Source organism: Populus nigra, chromosome 11 (genome assembly GCF_951802175.1).
Source record: "Populus nigra chromosome 11, ddPopNigr1.1, whole genome shotgun sequence".
Classification (NCBI taxonomy): Eukaryota; Viridiplantae; Streptophyta; class Magnoliopsida; order Malpighiales; family Salicaceae; genus Populus; species Populus nigra.
Genome location: NC_084862.1, coordinates 2,172,328 through 2,194,279, shown reverse-complemented (window position 1 = coordinate 2,194,279; position 21,952 = coordinate 2,172,328). Strand labels below are relative to the sequence as shown.

Sequence of the window (21,952 nt, the reverse complement as noted above, 5' to 3'; positions counted from 1 at the left end):
AATAATGAAGACCTGATGTAAACAGCATGAATAGTTCTAGTTAATCATGTACACATATTTGTGGAAGCATGTCTCTAGACCATATAGAAGCATACATTCAAAACAGAGAAATCAACCTGTAATTATTTTATGTCCTTGCTACAAAATAAAAAGATCATTCCCATCCCATAAACACATCTCTCTAGATACAAGATATCCTTTTTTTAAAAAAAAGATGGATTTTGGGGAAAAGAAATCCAAGTGTAGAAATGATTGAAATAGACTAATCATAGTGCAGTATCACAAAAAGCAATCTGATTTCTTACCACACCATACCCAAGTGTTTGCACTGGCGAAGGTCTGATATCTTCTAGAATTGCTTCAGCCTCCTGAAATGATGCCAAGTTGTCACAACTATCAAGTATATTGTGAAAAGCTTAGATCTTGCACAAGAAAATCAAGCACTTCCAGAAAATACTTGTAATTATAATTTGCAATCCATGAAAAGAATAGCACACATTGACAAAGCATATTGAATGTAAATCCTACACGACCAAATGGTCTTAGCAACAAGAAAAATGTTGATTGAAATGTGAAGGTTGTTGATTTGTATGACCAAGGAGAACAACCTTCCTCCCAGATTGTAAAATGATCCAACAAGTCAGCTTGTTGCATATACCAAAATAACTTTCTGAGTTGTAATGAATCATATCAACTTGTTTGATTGAATGTTTCAAAACGTTCATGTAGACTTGGGCTCAGATACTTGGGACACAACCTCTTGTTGATTTCTTACTACATTATCTGCACAACAGCTTCAAGAGTTCTTTAATCAGTTGCACCCAACGGAAAATTTACGAAAACTACAGTTCGACTAACAATCACTTCTCCAACTGAATTCCATATAATTCAATCTGGTGCACCAAGGAAATAATTCAATCTGAACCAAAAGTCTTTAACAAGAGATGCCAATTCTAACACCATTAGATTGCATAAAGACAAAGTAATCATTTTTCTCAAGAATCAACACTTGGATACTGTGCATAATTTCACTTTATAAATCTGTGCACCGTCATGCTTCGAAACATACACAATTCCTATGGCCTGCATACCCAGTTTACGGTAGCCCATCAATTACATATACACAAACACTCAGGATGCATATGTTCATACAAGTGTGAGTGCACATAGCATGCTCTTTTTTTTCTTTTTTTTTGAAATCTCTCTCTCTCTGCGCCGTCATGCTTCGAAAGATACACAATTCCTATGGCCTGCATACCCAGTTTATGGTAGCCCATCAATTACATATATACAAACACTCATGATGCACATGTTCATACAAGTGTGATTGCACATAACACACTCTTTTTATTTGTTTTTGAAACAAGTCACGTAAATTTACACACGCACTGCACAGACACAAGTACATCTCATATGCCTCTGTGTGTGCATGTTGTTCTGTGTTGTGTGGATACCATTTTGATAGTATCCATTGGGCACCAATGTGCACCCAGCAAAGAAATTTCACTCTTTCCATGTGTTTTTGAAACAAATGTCAAATTAATCAATTCTCTAAGTTTATCTCAGCTGGCTGAATATATTATTGTATAATCTACAGCTTGTCATTTTCCACACATATACTTTGAGTTGATCGATGGCTTTCAGCAAATAGAATTTTGAATTTCTAGAAATTTATACTAGTTAAGAGAATATGCAAGTCATGCAATAACCTTACCTCATTAAGTATGGTTAGCACGGTCTCAGGTTTAAGCTCCTTGGCTTGGATACCTTGTTTTACCCAAGACTGGAAGCCACCTTGGACCAAGTATGGTCTCTGTCACATAAAAATGCAAACAAACAATTAGCAATATGATACAATAGGTTGTGGTTCCAGATTAGCAATAAACTCACCTGGCAGTTCAAATTTTCTTATAATGCAGGTCACAAGGTTTAATTCTGCAAAATTCTACTATCTTCTGTATCTAAATTATATGATTTGTCCAGGAATGAACCATGATATCATCTAGAATTCATGCATTTAACTTGTTTCTCTGCAAGCCATTTACACAACAATACAGCCCAGCAATCTATGGAGTGAAATAAAAGAATATTGAAATTGATTAATGAAGAATTTTGAGAGAAGTCTTTCTCTTTTCTTAATATTTCCAGCAGTATGTTTGTACAATAAATAGGGAAGAGAAGCTAACCTACTGACCCTCAAAACAAGAAATAAATACTAGATAGGAAAGTATCCTACACTAAACTAGAAAACAATAATCTAGAGAATCTGGATAGTTAATACCAGATTCTCTTTCCTAAACCATATATACTAAGATTTCTCTAAGATCCTAACTGATTTTGAGACTGATTTCCACACTCCCCCTCAAGCTGGGTTGTATATGTTATACATGCCCAGCTTGTGACTCAATTCTTCAAAATTAGTTCTTGGTAGAGCTTTGGTGAGGATGTCTGCAATCTGAGATTTTGTTGGAGTGTAGATGAGGTGAACAATGTTCTTCTCAATTTTTTCTGTGATGAAGTGTAGATCTATTTCAATGTGCTTTGTCCTGTCATGATGAACTGGATTCTTTGCTATGCTTATGGCTGCTTGATTATCACAATACATTTGGATAGGTGTCAATGATTCCATGCCAAGTTCTTTAAGTAATCTTTGTATCCACATCCCTTCACAGATACCAAGAGCTAGAGCTCTCAGCTCAGATTCTGCACTGCTTCTAGATACCACATGTTGTTTCTTGCTTCTCCAAGTTACTAGATTTCCCCAAACATAGGAGCAATATCCAGAAGTAGATCTCCTATCTATAATGTTTCCTGCCCAGTCTGCATCTGTGTAGATTTCAATATTTCTGTTGTCACATTTCTTGTATAGAAGGCCTCTACCAGGAGTCATTTTTAGGTACCTCAAGATTCTATTAACTGCTGCCATATGATCTTCTGTCGGGTTGTTCATGAATTGGCTTACAAAACTGACAGCAAAGCCAATATCAGGTCTGGTATGTGAGAGATAAATGAGTCGACCCACAAGTCTTTGATATCTCCCCCTATCCACTGGTATACTCTCATTTTCTGCTCCTATCTTCTTTGTTGAATCCATTGGAGTGTCTGCAGGTTTGCATCCAAGCATTCCTGTTTCTTTTAGCAGATCCAAGATATATTTTCGTTGAGAAACATATATACCTTTCCTTGACCGTGCCACTTCCATGCCAAGGAAGTATTTGAGATACCCAAGGTCTTTGATCTCAAATTCCTTGGCTAAAAGTTTCTTCAGTCTCACCAGTTCTTCCTCATAATCCCCAGTTAAGATGATGTCATCCACATATACTATTAGGATTGCTATTTCCTTTTCTGGAGAGGTTTTTACAAACAGTGTGTGATCTGTTTGGCATTGGGAATATCCATACTGTGCTACTGTCTTTGTAAATCTGTCAAACCATGCCCGAGGGGATTGCTTGAGTCCATATAGTGATTTTTTCAGTCTGCATACTCTGTTGACGTTGGAGGATGTTTCTAGTCCTGGAGGAATCTCCATGTATACTTCTTCTTCCAAGTCTCCATTAAGGAAAGCATTTTTGATGTCTAGTTGATGTAATGGCCAGTCTTTGTTAGCTGCTAGGGACAGAAGCACTCTGATTGTATTAAGTTTGGCCACTGGAGCAAATGTTTCTTGATAATCTATTCCATAGGACTGAGTAAACCCTTTTGCAACCAGACGAGCTTTTAACCTTTCAATACTTCCATCAGCCTTATGTTTGATAGTAAATAACCATTTACACCCAACTGGTTTCTTTCCAGGTGGAAGTTCAGAAATTTCCCAAGTTCTATTCTTGTTTAAGGCACTGATTTCATCACTCACTGCCTTTCTCCACCCTGAATCTTTGAGAGCTTCTTCAATAGACTTAGGAATCTGTACACTGTCAATGGCTGAAACAAATGCATGATAGGTTGGTGATAACCCTTCATATGAAACAAATTTGCTGATGGGATGACTTGTGCATGATCTAACACCCTTTCTCAAAGCAATTGGAATATTTGAATCATCAATAACAGAGGCAGTATTCTCACAGTCAGAAGTTTCCATACCTGAGTATATTGGGGCAGAATCTGGACTTGGTTCTGAATCTTGGTCATGTGCAAGAGGTATTGTGTGCTCTATCTCCTTTCCAAGTTTTTTTCTTCTAGAATAAGTAAGAAGCTCATGATTTGTGATCTGTTTTGGTGTAGGATGAATCTGGTCAGGAGATTGGACTGAGGTTGGTGGTGCTGGGACTGATTGGATTGAGGCTGGAGGTGTAGTGTAAGGACTCAAATGACTTTGGACAAGATTCTGCGGGTTGTCTCCTGAGTTAATTACATGATCAGATTGTATATCCCAATTCTGATATTCTCTCATGGTTGCCCCCTGAAGATCAAACTTGGGATAGTATGCTTGATGTTCAAAAAATGTGACATCCATAGAAGTATAGACCTTTTTGAGAACAGGAGAGTAACATTTATAACCCTTTTGGTGTGGAGAGTATCCTATAAAAATGCACTTGAGAGAGGTAGGGTCTAATTTTCCTCTATGGTGTATATGAACAAATACTGAGCAGCCAAATACTTTAGGGTCTAAGGAAGAGAGTAGTTTGGTGTGTGGAAAGGCTTGTAGAAGGACTTGGCTGGGAGTTCTGAAGTTTAGAACTCTGGAAGGCATTCTGTTGATGAGATAGGTTGCTGTGAGTACAGCTTCTCCCCAGAATTGTTTTGGCACATGAGTAGAAAGCATAAGGGATCTAGCAACTTCCAATAGGTGTCTATTCTTCCTTTCAGCCACTCCATTTTGTTGTGGAGTGTTAACACAAGAGCTTATATGGATAATGCCTTGATTTAGACAATAAGTATTAAGGCTAGAATTGAAATATTCTTTGGCATTATCAGTTTTTAGGATTTGGATTTTAGTTTGGAATTGGGTTTGTATCATGGCATGGAAGTTTTGGAAAATCTGGCCGACTTCAGATTTTTCTTTCATAAGGAATAACCAAGTCAATCTAGTGTGATCATCAACAAAGGAGACAAACCATCGAGTTCCAGTTATATTGTGCACTTGTGAGGGGCCCCATACATCACTATGAATCATTGCAAATGGATGTGATGGTTTATATGAAATGGTGGGATAGCTACTGCGAACATGTTTAGAGAGTTGACATATTTCACATTTGAAGGATTGTGAGCTTTTATTGGAAAAGAAGGATGGAAATAGCCTTTCAAGGTACATGAAGTTTGGATGACCTAGACGATAGTGCCATAATAGAACTTCACTATCTTTATTGACATGAAAATTTAAAGCTGACTGACCCTTGGATGATACATAGCTTCTGTTTTGAGTTTGCCTTAGAGGAATCTCACTTTTGAGTAGATAGAGCCCAGAACACATCTTAGCACTGCCAATCTTCTTCCCCGTATCCAAATCCTGAAATATACACAAATGAGGAAAGAATTTAGCAACACAATTCAGGTCACGAGTCAATTTGCTAATTGAGAGTAGGTTGCAGTCTAGGTTAGGAACATGGAGAATAGAGTTTAGGATCATGTCCCTTGAGAGTCTACTCAGGCCTATTCCCTTAACTTGGGAGGAAGACCCATCAGCTATACGGACTGTAGAATTATTAGTGCACTGATTGTATTCATTAAGAAGAGTGGCATCTCCTGTCATATGGTCTGATGCTCCAGAGTCGATGATCCAAGGGCTGGAGTGTTTCTTACTAACAGTAAGGGCTGTTGAAAATTTACCTTTTTGTGCTAACAGTCCAGATCCAGAACCAGAGGCTGACATACTTGGTTGAGATAGTGAATTCTGACTGAAGAGTTTCTGTAAGATCTCAAGCTGTTCCTTGCTGAAAGGACTTGTTTCTGTTGGCAGAGTGGTGTTCTTATCTCGGTTGTTATCTGAGATAACATTGTTGGCACGTCTGTCTTTGTCATTTATTGATTTTGATGGTTTCCAATCAGCAGGTTTGCCATGAATCTTCCAGCAGTTTTCCTTGACATGTCCTGGTTTGTTGCAGTGATCACACCAGGGTCTTCCTTTCCTCTGTCGATTATCATAGTTGCTGTTTGAATAGCCTCGAGCAGCAAGGGCAGATCCTTCCATTATATGAGCTGAGTTGTGAGGTCCCATCATTACTTTCTTTCTACTTTCTTCACGTCTAACCTCAGAGAATGCTTCTCTGAGATTTGGAAGAGGTTTGGTTCCCATTATTCTTCCTCTGACTTCATCAAGGTTCTTGTTGAGCCCAAGAAGAAACTTGAAAGTTCTTTTCTGCTCAACAATTCTTCTATATAGGACTGTGTCTTCAGAACAATTCCAGCTGTGAATTTCAAACATATCTAGGTGCTGCCAATGACGGCAGAGAGTGTTGAAGTATTGAGTAATAGAAAGTTCTCCTTGGCGTAGATCATGTAACACTGCCTCAATCTCAAATAGTTCTGATGTATTTTCAGAACTTGAGTAGGTTTCTCTTGCTGCTTCCCAAATTTCCTTTGCTGTTCCATATAGGAGAAAATTTTCTCCAATTTCGTTGGTCATTGAATTGATCAGCCATGACATTACCATATGATTTTCAGTCTTCCATGTTCGGAACATGGGATCATTCTTTTCTGGTATGATGATATCCCCTGTGAGGTAGTCATCTCTGCCCTTTCCACAAATAAACATCATGACAGATGATGACCATTGAAGATAATTATATCCATTGAGTTTGTGTCCTGTGATTTGGTGTGATGTGCCTTCAGTGCCTCCTGAAAGGCTACCATGAGAGGTTGTTCCTGGCTGTGAGGTCACCTCAGAGAGAGAGCTTTGTCCTGCTGCTGCCATGCCTTAGAGAAGTAGATTAGGGTTCAAGAGTAGGCTCTGATACCATGAAGAATTTTGAGAGAAGTCTTTCTCTTTTCTTAATATTTCCAGCAGTATGTTTGTACAATAAATAGGGAAGAGAAGCTAACCTACTGACCCTCAAAACAAGAAATAAATACTAGATAGGAAAGTATCCTACACTAAACTAGAAAACAATAATCTAGAGAATCTGGATAGTTAATACCAGATTCTCTTTCCTAAACCATATATACTAAGATTTCTCTAAGATCCTAACTGATTTTGAGACTGATTTCCACAATTAATACATTGCAACTTCCCATTCAAGCAACGTAAAGACTTTTTTTTTTTGAGAGAGAGAGAGATATTTTAAGGACACATGTTAGATGTAATACTAAGGTGCTTTCTGAATTATACCACTTGAGAACAATAGGAATGAAAATTGGGTTCTATCTACAGCATTTATAAGACAGAAAAACATGCATAAGGAGTAACGGTTTTTGACTTAACAACATTGTAAATGCACAAAAGACATTAATGTACTCTTCCCAAATCTGGTTAATATGGATATTGTTATTTGTTTCTAAGGTTACTGATACTGAAAAAACTCTCAGAAATGTTTTTTATCCCAAAGAAACTTGACTAAGGGAGAATGGATACATTCATTTCGCCCTTCTAGTTCCACGATGAATTAGATGTTTAGGCTTTTATGCGATAAAAAAAAAATCTAAGAGATTCTAAATACTTGCCTTAACCCCAAGCTTTCTCAAGGATCTAGCGATGCCTTTAGAACGAGAACCATCAACATCCATAACTATTACCTGGTAAAAAATCTTTGAGACAATGTTCCTGCTTCAGGATTTAAACATGGAACACTCAGGAGATTGTGATGTAGCAACTGTACTGCATATGGTAATACAAAAACAATTTCTTGTGTCCTCAGAGGCCACTGATGCTAAGACACACAACATTGATTAAGAGCCCCCCCCCCCCCCCAAGAATTTCCTTTCTTTCTTGCACTACTTAGAATTCTCATTTTTCTGAATGTCTCGAAACAAAGACGGCATGCATAAACATAAACAATAGTTATATCGAAGCTCTTAAAACATAAAGCTATACCTGTACAGCTTTCAAGTTTCGAATGACTACAGCAGTTAAGATGTCATCAAGATCTCGTCCACCCTTTAAAAGCTTCCTTACTGGGCCATCAACCTGAATAAAGTCGAAGAATATAAGACAGAGTTATGAAAGAGGGATACAGCCAAGCTCCAATTCTTGTTTTTTTTTTATTTTTTATTGTTGGTTCAAAGAGTTATTTGACATTTAGAAACAAAGTAATTGTTCTAAACTATCATCCTCATACCAAATAGCAATACCTCTCCACTCATAGCTTTTGAATAGTATTATCAAATAAAACCAACCTCTGGTAGAGTTACAATTGCATAGCGAAACCGAGCTGCTCGCCTAAGATCAGGAATGCCATCTCTTTCTCTGAGAACCTTCATATAAACAATGTCCACCAAGTTCAATGCCAAGTTAAGGGGCAAAAAAAGGAAATTAATGAGGGTGCCAGATTTGAGATTTTTTTACTGTGATGTAAAAAATGTCTGAGCAGTCAGCTTTAGTGTCTTTCATTGAGGTACTAAAATTTCTAACAAAAAAGAAACTTAAGAACATAAAAGGCCAGAAAATTTACGCTCTTGCCTCAGGCCGGACATCAATAAGTATGGCGTCTTCCTTCCCTGCCAAGAGCTCCAAAGTTAATTGCGGAGACAAATCTCCAGAGTAACCACCATATAACCACACCCTATAAAACCCCTGCACAAGTCTGATAGAAAACTTAAGCTTCCCATGTAATGCAGATTAAATTAACAAATCCTTCATGCACAAAAGGACATCCATACCACAAAGTGGCTGAGGTTCCAAGGAAAAGAGCAAAAGGCACAACTCGATCATTTGGATCCAAGCCAAGACTTTTCTCCAGCCCCTCAATAGCAATGTAAACCTGCTTAAGGTGTAAAAGCAGGTTTAGGAAATTCAGCTTTGGTTTTGGATCATAAATTAGTTAGATCAGCACATAATTAAGCAGTGTAACAGAGATGGACGCAATTGAGTTTTCAACTAGAAGTCCTGTAAGCTGAAAGCAGTGACTGATGTCTCCAACAAAAAGATTTCTAAAATAATCCAAATATATCTTTGCAGGAGATTTTTTTTTTTCAAGTCCATACAATTAAATGAGAGTACAATGGCCATCAAAGTAAAACGTGCCAAGCAAAATGTACCTGTTGAAAAGTTGCACCAATTGGCCTCAAAATCTCTGTTACCCTTTCTTCAGACAGATTCAGTGCACACCTGATCTCTGGAGGAAGCAAATCCTTGGCAGGCCAATAAGAATAAACAACAAAAGAAGCCCCTTTTGCTATAGATTCCTCCACTGCAACGATTGCAACTCTGAGCACATCAACAGAAGTGCCAGTAGCTTTTTGTGTGGCTTCCCTCAAACCAGAGGAAAAGCTAGTCAATCTTTGGCAGCTAATTCTTCTGTTTGATCAAAAGTAGAGAATACTTTACTCAAGGCACCATCTACTGCTTCTGAAGCACCTTCCTTAATCGATGTTATTGAAGAAGTAATTGTGTCTAGTGAGCTTTGCACAACATTTCCTCCATTATTTACTGAAGTGTTGATGGAGTCCCTAACCTCGCCCAAAAAATCATCAAAACCAGCCTTTGCACTAGATAATGAATCGTTATCCATTTCCAGGGAATCAGATCCCAAACTGGGATTCTCTGGTGTCATATCAATAGTTGATGTTATTTCAGGTTTCATAAGTCGTATTAAACTATCTGTATTATCAGCAAACTGGTCTGCAGAGTTCAAAGGTCCTTCTTCAACACCAGATATGTTATAACTTTCTAAGAATTTCAGTTTACCCCCTCCCATAGGGTGTGGGTGCAGTTCATCTATTGCTCCAATTGAAGAATCCCAATCCTTATAAAAGTTGCAATTAATGTTGCCTAGTTCATTTGGGCAAGAATGATCATTAATGAAAGCAAAGCTTTCAATAAAATTGGAGTAGAAAGACTTTATAGCTTGTGTTTTGAAGGAAATTCTTTGGTGATGTGTTATATTTGACATTCCCAAAAGTACCCTGTCTACAACATAACATCTGGACTCGAAATCCTTCCAGACTGAGCAAAATGGTTGCAGACCTCCATGGAATGTTATCTGCAGTAGTTGTGGTTTCAAATACATGAATGAAATTTTTGACAATAGAAATACTATGCCAGAGGTATATGAAGAAATATGTGACATGATAACACAAAACTTGGTGAATTGATAACCGATGTGCATGGAAGTTACTGCCTGCAAGGCTTCACTGAAAATTGTCAAATTCTGTTCTTTAAAGGTTGACAAGGAATTTGTATATTGAAGAGTCTCACAGACCTCATATCTTAATTTTATATTCTGATGTAAGTAATCAGATTAAGAGCGTGTTTGACATTGCGGTAGCGGTTGCTTTCAAAGTGTTTTTTGTTCGAAAACACATCAAAATAATGTTTTCTTCATTTTTTAAAATACATTTTTGACATCAGCACATCAAAACGGTCCAATAACAACAAAAAAATAATTTTAAGCAAAAATAATTATATTTTTGGAAAACGGTGTTGTGACAGCAATGCTAAACACACTCTAAGTGGAGAGAAAATGCCATCATAATCCACTGCAAATGAGAAGGAAGTTGGTGCTAGGGAATCAAACCCGAGATGTACAAGCAGATTATTAGGCCATGCAAAACTTTCTGCTAGATTGTTAAGGGATTTACTCGGCATCCCTCTGATATGTAGGCCTAGAAGGAAGGAGAAAGCTGCACTGGACTATGATACCATGCTAGAGCATGAGAAACAATTCAAAACCTTCACTTAGGCACATAAGTTCTACATGATGTCATACTGACCTTTATGCTTAAACAGTTGAAGCTTAATTTATACCTTCATTCAAAACCTTCACTTAGTCACCCCAGATTTTTCAACTCAAATACATCAAACATATTTTATAAAGAGGCAGACATGTCTAGTTACACCAATATGTTTTTCTTCTATTTTTTGACACCAGAATTTTTCTCTTTAGCGAAAGTTCAATTATAGTCCCGGCTTGTTCTCCACCTAATTAGAGGTCATGCATCTCCAAAACTAAGGGCATAGATGAAATCCGAGGTACAGGGATGATAGAAACTTGGGAACAACACGAATTAAATTACAGTCTAGGAAGTGAAACTCACCTGAGAATGAGGAACAACACTGAGTGGCAGAGCAAACAGGCAACATCTTTTGTTAACTCAATATAAACCTTATCAAAATCACCAAGCTTCTTTGTTCTGCATGAAAGTAAGACTTTACAATTAAAATGCAGTTCAATCTCCAAATTCGCCCATGAAAAAAAGAGCAGTAATTAAACCAAGCTAAGTTGAATAAGAGTTATTTCCATTTCTGACAAGCAATCAACTTATAAGAGGATTCCTTGAAATTCAAAAAAAAAAAGTAAACTCTTTCTCGAATAGTGAAAACAAATGGCATCAATGTGGATCAAAACTACGAAAGACAAGTTAGAAATGGATCAAAATGAGCAAAACTGAACCATGACCGCTTCAATTCATTATACCAAGATGAACGATCCTTAAGTTGGCTTCTAGAAACTCAAGCTTGAGCTCCATTTTTAAACAAAATCATGAAAAACAAAGAACTCGTTCCACAAAACAACATATTCAAGTGTATAACTCACAAGTAAGTAAAACACACTAAGCTAAAACAAACCAAACCAGAGATTCAGAACAAATGAACCAATTCCCCAACTGGGTTCCTCACAATACAATCACTAACACCATGATACTACAAAAAGTGACGTCCAAGTACAGCATTCAACAAAAAAAATGACAATTTACAACACGGTAAGCTAAGCTAAATCAAACCACCCACTTCGAAAAAGAACTAAAACTTACTCAAATCCAGGAAATTGAAAATGGGTAGTGGAATTTGTGTTGCGACTTGTCAAAGGAAACAATATATATCATGGTAGAGAATCGAATCGTGTGGCTTGTCGATGCCGTTAGCTCATCTCTTTGGTTTCTCTCTGCCTCTCGTTTCTTCAGGTGGGGACCGACCATAGATTTCATACGGGCCCGGGGTCTGATCGAATCCAAAACCTGATTAGCTGATTGGCCGATTGAGCAAAGTCGATTTCAAAACTAATTGTTTTTAGTTTTATTTTTAAAACTAAAAAGATATTGTTTTAAAAAAAATCAGATATTTCACTCATGTTTTGCTATGAATTAGATTTTTTTAATAAAAAATTAAATATATAGGATTTTTATTAGTTTTTTAATATAAAAAATTTCTAATTATAAATTAAAATGTTTATATATACAATAAGTTAAATAAATTAATATTTGATCAATAAATAACTAAATAGAATTAAGATATTTGATAACATAAAAAATTAAATGTGAAAAAAAGTAAAAAAAGAACAAAGATCTTTTCCTAAAAAAATAAATATTAGAGGTGAAATTAAAAAAAATAAAAACTAAAAAGATAAAAACCTACATGTGTGAACTTTTGAAACTCATGATCATGGCTATGAGACGAAAATTGATGAGATCAACTGCATAAAAGATAAAAACTAAAAAATAACAAAGCAAATTTTGCAATAAAATGATGTCTCCAATTAAACTGAAAAAAAAAAATTTGAGTTATTCGAGTTAATTCAGGTTAACACGTTAAACTTGTGACCATAAGCATAAGAATGAGATAATCCCACATAAAAAAAAAAAGAGGAAAAAAATGCATGAATACCAATTCTAAAAAATCAAACGTTGAGGGACATAAAAAAGACCAAAATCGTCTCATATTAATTTTCAAAACTCATGATTCTAGTCATGAGGCTAAAATTAACCTCATTGAAGGTGAGAAAAAAAAAAAGCAAAATCCTCCATAAAAAATGACAAGGGATAAAATTAATAAAGAAAAATGCAATAAAAAAGAAGGATCTTAAACAAAATAAACATCAATAAAAAGAACAAGGAGAAAATTTGACATAAAAAATTGAAATCAAATGCTAAGGATGAAACTAAAAAAAACTCAATTAATAAAAGGATAAAAAAAATTCTAAACAATGAAAAATAGGTTTAATATAAAAATAAAATTAGATAATTAGAAAACAAAATTGAATAAAAAAATAAATCAAAAGAAGTTAAAAAAACAAAACAAATAGCAATAAAAAAATAAAAGGACAAAAAACTAATGTTTAACATGAAATTTTTATTATTTATTTTTTAAAAACAAAACTAATATCAAACGATGAGATAGGAAAAACAATAAGCTTTAAAAAGGATGGTAATTCACGTTAACCTTTCAAACTCATGATCTAGATCATTAGACCAAAAGTACGTTACATGAAAAAATCATGAACTATGTCCCCAACAAATCAAATATTGAATGATGAAATAAAATAATCATTAATGCAAAATATTAAAAAAATTAAAAAAATAGTAATTAAAAGAATGAGGATGAAAATTGAAATAAAAAATAAATTAGAAGGCGAAACCAATTTTTTTATTAGAGGGTTAAATTGAAAAGAAAAATAATTTTAACAAAAAGAAAAAATCAAAAGAATGAGAACCGAACTAGAAAAATAATACACCATAAAATTGAATTGAATGATGAAATTGAAAAACAATAAAACTTTCACAAACAGGGCAAGGAAAAAATTTAGAAATCAAATAACAAGGATCAAATTGAAAAACATAATATATGACAAATTGAAATTGAAGAACTAAATTGAAAACAAATAAAATTTTTACAAAATGGTTAAGGAAAAGAATTAAATATCGAAAGAATAATGATCAGAGCTGAAATATCAACAATAAAGAGGACCAACCTATAATTTTTAAAAGATGAGAGAGAGAAAAATAACTCGTCAGCGACAAACCAACCTCCACCAAAAGGGCAAATTTGACTACCAGAGGCACGCACTTGTCGTCCAAAACGTACAAGTGTTTCTCATGCGATGACGTGTAAACTGCATGCATCAATAAGTTTTTAAATTTAAAAATTAGTTAATTTTTTTAAAAGGATTAAATTGCCTTTTATTGTTCTGGAATTAACCAAAAAAAAAAAACCTTGAAAGAGATTTGACATGGCTTTTGACGAGCTAAAGAGATCAACAATTCTATCTCCTCTATCTCCGCTGGCTAATCTTTTCCTTCTTGCCGGCGATATCCACGCAACACTTATACTGGTTCAAAAGCCATACATAACAAGTTCCTCCCAATGAAATAATAATATAGTGTGAACTGTGAAGTCAACAAAGTCCTCAGTACGAGCAAACACTTTGATCGAAGACTTGATGCCCTTCCCTACCAAATATTAATAATAAAAAAAAAACAAATAAGAAGACATGAAGCATTTTGTACATGGAATATTTATAGGAATTATTTTTAATTTATTTTTTTATTATTTTGATGTGGTAATATCAAAAATAAATTTTAAAAATAAAAAATTATTATTTTAATATATTTTCATGTAAAAAAAATTTAAAAAATAATTATTATCATAATATTAAACATGTTCTCTAACAAGTTATTGTCAATAAAATCTACATAATCAGTATAATATAATATGAAAGCAAAAATATCATCAACACATATACACACCTGGAGTCAGGATATGGACTCAAATAATGTTTATGAGTGTTGTGACAATTACTTTGTATAGTGTTTTTGGATTAAAAATATATCAATATATTATTTTATTTATTTTTAAAAAATTACTTTTTATATCAACACATCAAAATAAACCGAAAAAACTAAAAAAAATAATCTAAAAAAAATAAAAATATCAAAATTTATAAAAACACTGTTTATGCCATAAAGACAAACAGCTCCCTAATACCCTTTCCTACCACGTCACAAATAAAAAGACCTGAAGCTTTTTGTACATGAGAAATTTACGGGAAGTCAACAATGTGCACCCTCTGTAATGTCGTGAATAAATTAATTTTTTCATTTTTTTATATCATTTTGATCATGTAAATTACCCTGTAAAAGTTACCATCTCTGCTGCTTTTATGTTTCTTCTCTCAACTGAATGGGTTGAGAGCTAAATTTCCTTTCCAGGTTGCTGAGTGAATTTAAGTTAAAGACAATGCTATGAGATGATCACTACGTGTTTATGGTGTCGTGGGTAATGCTGGAGGTTTAGCAAGATAAACATGTTTAGCTTTTGATTCTTAATTGCTAAACATCTATTTTAGGCAGGAGATAACTTCACAATGAGAGAGTTATCTGTTCACTTTTTGCTAATTTTGAATTAAAGAAGGAGAAAACTAATGGATCGATCTTTAGTTTGTGCTTCATATTTGACCCGTGTTTCATTATGGTTTAGATATTTTTTTTCAATAAAAAATTTATATAGACTTTTTCAACATATTTTTGTATTTTAAAAAAAATCTAAGTGAAAATTAAAAAACTTATATGTACATTTAATCAAATAAATTAAAAACTATTTGTGTTAATAAGTGAAAAAAATCCATAAACGATGCCTAAATATAAAAATTAGAAAAATCAAGAGACATAGATCAAAATATTTAATTTCACAAAATATAACATTTACACGGTTGTATTTGCTAATTTGTTAGTTAAAATAATTTTTTTATTCAATCAAACGATAATAAAAATAAACACATACATTAAATTGATTGAATAAAATAAAAAAGAAAAAATAATATGCAAGGGTATACATATTATAAATATTATTTGAAAATAAATTTCCTTTTATTTTCAAAAATAAAGTTCATTCTACCTAGAGATGCCTTTTTTTATATTTTTTTTCAATTGATTATTAACTCATTTCAAAGTTCACTATATAAATGCTAGAAGAATGTTTTATTTTTGTAATGTGAGATTTTAAGCCTTTTAGTATATATACTCTATGTTCACAAGAAAAAAATTATGTTTTTTCAACGTGGGATAATAAACTTTTTTGGTTTAAGTACTTCAACTTAGAAGAATAAGATAGTTTCTTTTCAATGTGGTATAAAAACCTTTTGAAATAATCTTTTAAACTTAATTATTTATAATATATATATTTATTGGGTCTGGCTCTTAGCCAGACCTAGATATAACCAATTTTAATTTTTTGCCTCTTTAAATTTTTTTCTTATGTAATTTTTTTCATATTGTAAAATTAAAATAAATTAATGAGACTTTTTATATATTGTACAAAAGTTTGGTGATTATATATTTTTTTTTCATTTAAGATTGGGTTGGTTCAATTTTTTTCTGCCAGTGTTGGGTTCTGCTGCCTAGCAAGACCTAATAGCATTAGCCCCTGCTATAAAACGGGATCCAATAAGGTTGGGCCTTATCTCTGTTAGGACCCAATAGGGTTTGGCTTTGCTGCCATCCGGACCACATAGAGTTAGGTTGCTATCAGATCTAAGACACTTAATATATTCTCTTTATTCTTTATATTTTTTACAATTCAAAAAAAAATTTATTATTGATGCTTGTATATATATAAAAAGAAAAGGCATCTGCCAAATTATTTGGATACATTGTGATTTGCAAAATCATGGTTAAATTAAAATCATGATTTAAAATAGTAGGTTTTTAAAAAATACGTTGTTTTTTCTAAAAAAAATTAAACCATTTTATTTCTCTAATACTATCATTTTTTTTAAAAAAAATTCTATTATTAGGGCAGAGTAACAAGTTCTTCCCAATGAAATCATAATAACCAATATAATATAATGTGAAGTCAACAAAGTCCTCTGTACGCTCAAACACTTGGATCGAAGACTTGTTTATACCATAAAGACAACCTAACTCTATTATTTGAAAGATTAAAAAAAATAAAATGTTGAAAAATAAAATTGAAAATAAAATTGATAATGAGATAACAAGTAAAAACGGAAAATAATGGCAAATGAAATTATCAATTATCAAACATCAATGTTCCCTCTGGTTTGAACTTTGAATTATGGTAACTACATACGTATGGATAAACGATCTCGAAGAGCAGAGAATCACCTCCATACAGGCTTTCTTTATTGGTGGCACAAACTGATGATTTTGTATACTCAACTTGAGAAATTCAAACGAGATAAGTACAAAACATGCACCCACTAATTCCCTTTGTCAAAATAAAGCAAAAGAAAATACTGCCAAAACCATATAAACTAGTCTCTAATTGTAAAAAACTTCCATTTATTGTTTACTTCAACCGTGATGCCCAGGAATTCTTGTGCTTGTACCATTAATTAAATACATTTAAGCATACCCACATGTTCCATACTGACATCTAACCCCCGGAGCACACTTCTTGGTGCACTTTCCACAATGATTAACGTTGGAAATTAATGATATTTGTACATCTTCCATTGCAGCAAGACTACTCTCCAAATTTGCTCTTTTCACCACATATTCCACTGTTGTTCTTGTCTCCAGGAACATTCCGGCAATGTTTCTTGCAACAATAAAGGAGGCCCGTGCCCCTGTTAGCTGAAACGCCATTACATATGTTATTACGCTCAGCGTTGCATCGTGTACCTTTCTTTATTACACTTGCCAAGAACCGGCTTCTTGATCTGAAATCTTCTAGTGGGGTGTCAAGAACATGCTCTTCGTCATCGTCTTCTATATCGGATGATGAGGTTATCTGAGTGTTCAAGGCTAGGAGGATGTTAAAGAATAGTAATTAAAATAATGAGAGCAAAATTGATATAAATATAAATTAAACATTATATATTTAATTTAAAAAAAAACTGACATGGAACTTGAGGCTAGGAGAGAGAGAAGAGGAAGGAAATGAAAAAAAGTCATGCACATGTACTTGACCACAAGAAAAAGAATGTTGTGATGCTTCCAATGCTGTAACAAAAGACAGTGTTTGTTCGCTGATAGATGTTGCATGCACTGCTCTAAGAGTGCGGATACCTCCCAGACACCAGCATCAACCACTTCTTATTTTTTAATTATATTTATATTTTTAAAAGACTAAAATGCCTCTAATTCACATTAATTATAACTAAGAAACCATGATGAAAATATAAAAAAACCCTAAATATCAATTTTAATATTTTTGAATTTAAGAGTAATATAGTTATTTCACTGTACTGTCAAAATGTTAAAAGACTGAAACACCCGAGGATCCTAGTTTTAAAAATTTTGCTTTTAAAGATATTTAAGTTATTTAACTATATTTTTAAAATATTTAAAAACTTATTTATCTTCATTTAATACGATAATAATAAACTGATCACATAAAAAAATATTGTTTTTAATAACTGAATAAATGATTTTAATTTAAAAGAGGAAGATAGTGACGTCATTATTTTAATCCACAATTATATGTGTCTTTAATGTACAATAAACTACTAAGCTGGTGGTTTTTTTTTATAGACAAAGCAATGATTTCAGTTTTCATGGGTCTTATCATGCATAAGAGATAAAAGATGGACGCGTGTTTAGTTTCCATTTCCAATTGAAAATTAGGGTGGGGTGAAGAGGGTGTTTGTTAATGTGGTAACGGTCGCTTTTCAAATAGTTTTTCATGCTGAAATACATGTCAATGATGTTGTTTTATTTTTTAAAAATTATTTTTGACATCAGCACATCAAAACGATCCAAAAAGTACAAACCGCACTCAATTTTAGCAAAAAAAAAATTTTAAAATTTGATGAAACACAGTTACAAACACAATACCAAACAGCCTCTAAGTGTTTCAGTTCGCTTGTTTCTCGGCTGGTTCATAAAAAAAAAAGTTTTCATGGGTTAAATTTCACCGGGTCATCCAGATTCCTAATTGACCCAGTGGGTCAAGCGGGTTTTGTTAAGCCAATTACTAGTTTAATTTTTAATTGATACAGATCCAGCCAAGGCCACGTGTCCCCAAACAAATCACAAAAACAAAAAAGCAAATAAGAAACACAACCATTATAATAATATAATGTGAAGGCAAAGAATTCCTCTGGGGTCGAAGACTTGATGCCCTTTCCTGCCACATCACAAATAAACAAAGAACAAGACATGGAGCCTTCTCGTACATGGGGAATTTCCAGGAAGTCAACAATGTGCACCCTCTGTACATGAGAAAGTATTTGGATTTGAAACCAAATCTGAGGTTGATTTGGTCAAAAGGCAGTGTTTTGGATTATATTGGTTAAGTTAATCTAAAAAAAATTTAAAAACATTATCTGGAATTTTAATATTTTATATAAAAAATTTAAAAAACAATTTATATGAATAGACTATATATATTATAAATATTGAAATTTAAAAAATTATTTTAAAATATTTTTCTACTTTTAAAAATCGTAGGTAACGCCTATAGTACCTCAACCTTCCCTTTTGTTCTTGCCCCTCCTAATTGATTTAAAAGTTTTCATTTCCAGTTGAAAATTAGGGTGTTTCAGTTCGGAAAACGAATTTCATGATAAGGTTTTTGCTTCTTTTAATGTTGTATTTTCTGGAGTCTGAGACATCATCATTGCCATCTTCCTCAAAATTTTACAAAAACCTTATCATCTGCCTTGACTGTGAATTTGACTGACTGTTTGTGAATTTGATGGATGCCTAGATACTTAAATTAATAGATGCCTTTTCGAAGTTACGTGTTTCCTTTTTCCTCTCACACATATTATTTTAAATTAATTTTTATATTTTTATATCATTTTAATATAACGATATCAAAACTAAAATTTTAAAAAATAAGTATTACAACAACACTAAACAGATCTGTAACAATTTCTTCTCCATCAAATCATTATAACCATTATAGTATAATGTAAAGAAAAAAAAAATCTTTAACACACGCAAATACTTGGACTAAAGATATAGAAGGTGTTTGTAAGTGTAATAATAATTAATTTTTAAAATATTTTTTACTTGAAAATATATTAAGATAATATCTTTTCACTTTTAAAGAATTATTTTTTACACTAATATATCAAAATAAATAGAAAAAAATAAAAAAATTAATCTCAAATAAAATATTTAAAAAAGTCAAGATTTATTAAAATATTATTTATACCACAAAGATAAACAAAACCTAAATGCGCTTTCCTTCCCCTGTTCCCCATCACAGAAAAACAAATAATAAGACCTGAAGCTTTTTGTACATGAGAAATTTACAGGAAGTCAACAGTGTGCACCCTCTCTAATGTCCTCATAAAATACTTGGATTTGATGCCTCTATTATTATAATTGTACATATGCCTCTAATTATATTTATAAGTGATAAAAGACTAAATTTTCTTGATTTCATATGGATTGTAACTAAAAAGCTATGAAAAAAATATACAAAAAAACACTTGGATATTAATTTTATTTTTTTTGCATTTACGAGCAATATAGTCATTTCATTACATAATCAAAACGTTAAAAGATTATAACACTTATAGTCATTTCATTACGTTATCAACACGTTAAAATTAAACAAAAAAATAACAAGTTTGCTATATAAAAAATAAAAATGGATGCATGTCATTCCCTCAATGAAAAAATTCCACATGTGGACCTAGCCTTTCTAGAGTCAAGGGAGCAAATCTTACAAATTAAAAAGTTGAATGAAAATAAAATTAAAAAAATATAATTTTATAAATTATCTCAAATAAAATAAATAATAACCAAAATAATAGAGATCAAATCTAAAAAATAAAAAAAATAAAAGATGAAGAAATTAAAATAATAATAATTAACATTTAATTAAATTATTTTAAATAAAATAAGTAACAATCAAAAGAATGAATGAGGATCAAATTTGATAAATAAAAAAATTTAATAAAAAAATAATAAGGAAAAAAGCAAATAATAATTATAAAAATGAGGACCAAAGTTAATATAAAAATTAAATTTTAAGAGATGAAATTGAAAAATAAATATTCAAAACAAAATATATATAACAATAAAAAGTTTAAGAACCAAATTTAATATAATCAACAAATAATATAATATTTTTAAATTTTTTATAACGAAAATATAAAAACAGACAAAACAATTGCTCTAAGAGTTCAATTGTTTCGAGCCTATCAAAGTAGCTTAGTCTTAATAGGAATGTATCCTCTATAATTATTAAATCAAATCCAGGATATACAAAACGGGTTTGCTGGGCTAATTGCTGGTCTGGTTTTTAACCGATGCAGATAAAAAAAAAAAAAAAAAAACAAAGAACAAACACTTGATTGTTGCGTGTAGAAGACTTGATGCCCTTTCCTACCAGATCACAAATAAACAAAGAACAAGACCTGAAGGCTGAAGCCTTCTTGTACCTGGGAAATTTCCGGGAAGTCAACACCTCTGTACATGAGAAAATATTTGGAAAAAGGAAACACGTAATTTCAATTTTTAAGGAAGACTTGAGATCAAGTCGTCGTCCCCATCAATAATTACTTCTTCTTTTTACATGATTCCTTCCAGCTCATTACACACAATCTATCATCGGCAGATGACTTAAGGAACACTCGATGCCCTTCCTACCAAATCACAAATAAACACAGAACAAGACCTGAAGCCTTTTTATATACGGGAAATTACCAAGTAGATGTGCACCCACTGTAACGTCCAAGAAAGGATTTGATTTTTTTATTTTAAATTATTTTTATATCATTTCAATGGACTGAATAAAAAATTACCAAGTAGATGTGCACCCTCTGTAAGCCTTTTCCAGGAAGCTAACAATGTTCACCTTCTGTGATGCCCTGAGAAAATACTTGAATTTAATTATTTTTTTAATTTTTTGTTTACTTTAAATTAATTTTTGTGTGTGTTTTAATTATATTATTTTGACTTTCTGATATCAAAAATAAATTTTAAAAAATAAAAAATATTATTTTAATGTATTTTTAATAAAAAACAATTTGAAAAACAACCATTAATATAATATGAAATAGGCTCTCTAACAAGTTCTTTTCAATTAAATCATCATAACCATTATAATGTAATATGAAGGCGAAAGAGTCCTCCGCAAGGCAAATACTTGGACTGAAGATATAAAAGGTGTTTACGGATATGGTAGAATTGTTTTTTAAAATGTTTTTCATTTAAATATATATTA

The 21,952-nt window shown here is 32.6% G+C and overlaps 2 protein-coding genes across 15 annotated transcripts in view; both read right to left on the bottom strand.

Moving 5' to 3' along the window:
- Positions 1-21,952, bottom strand: part of LOC133667900 (uncharacterized) — a 167,869-nt gene that overhangs the window by 33,954 nt on the left and 111,963 nt on the right. For 9 of the 14 annotated variants that reach the window (XR_009833582.1, XR_009833583.1, XM_062087613.1 and 6 more), the window contains 5 exons: positions 8,553-8,646; positions 8,269-8,368; positions 7,967-8,059; positions 7,597-7,668; positions 1,715-1,813 (listed from right to left, as the gene is read on the bottom strand). Coding sequence is in view for 10 of the 14 variants with exons in the window: in XM_062087613.1 (XP_061943597.1) it covers positions 1,715-1,813; positions 7,597-7,668; positions 7,967-8,059; positions 8,269-8,368; positions 8,553-8,646 (458 nt within the window). In the remaining 4 variants the exon portion in view is untranslated. The remainder of the gene's footprint in view (positions 1-1,714; positions 1,814-7,596; positions 7,669-7,966; positions 8,060-8,268; positions 8,369-8,552; positions 8,647-21,952) is intronic. The other 5 variants (XR_009833584.1, XR_009833585.1, XM_062087611.1 and 2 more) reach the window with 2 other exon arrangements.
- On the bottom strand, positions 8,539-10,351 carry LOC133667904 (uncharacterized). The gene is made up of 2 exons (XM_062087617.1): positions 9,130-10,351; positions 8,539-8,589 (listed from the first exon to the last, which is right to left on the bottom strand). The coding sequence occupies exon 1, from the start codon at positions 10,197-10,199 to the stop codon at positions 9,366-9,368; it is 834 nt and encodes a 277-aa protein (XP_061943601.1). The 5' UTR covers positions 10,200-10,351; the 3' UTR covers positions 8,539-8,589; positions 9,130-9,365.

What these genes read in the sequence shown, in the direction of transcription:
- LOC133667904 (XM_062087617.1), bottom strand. Translation starts at nt 10,199, where the DNA reads ATGCACATCGGTTATCAATTCACCAAGTTTTGTGTTATCATGTCACAT.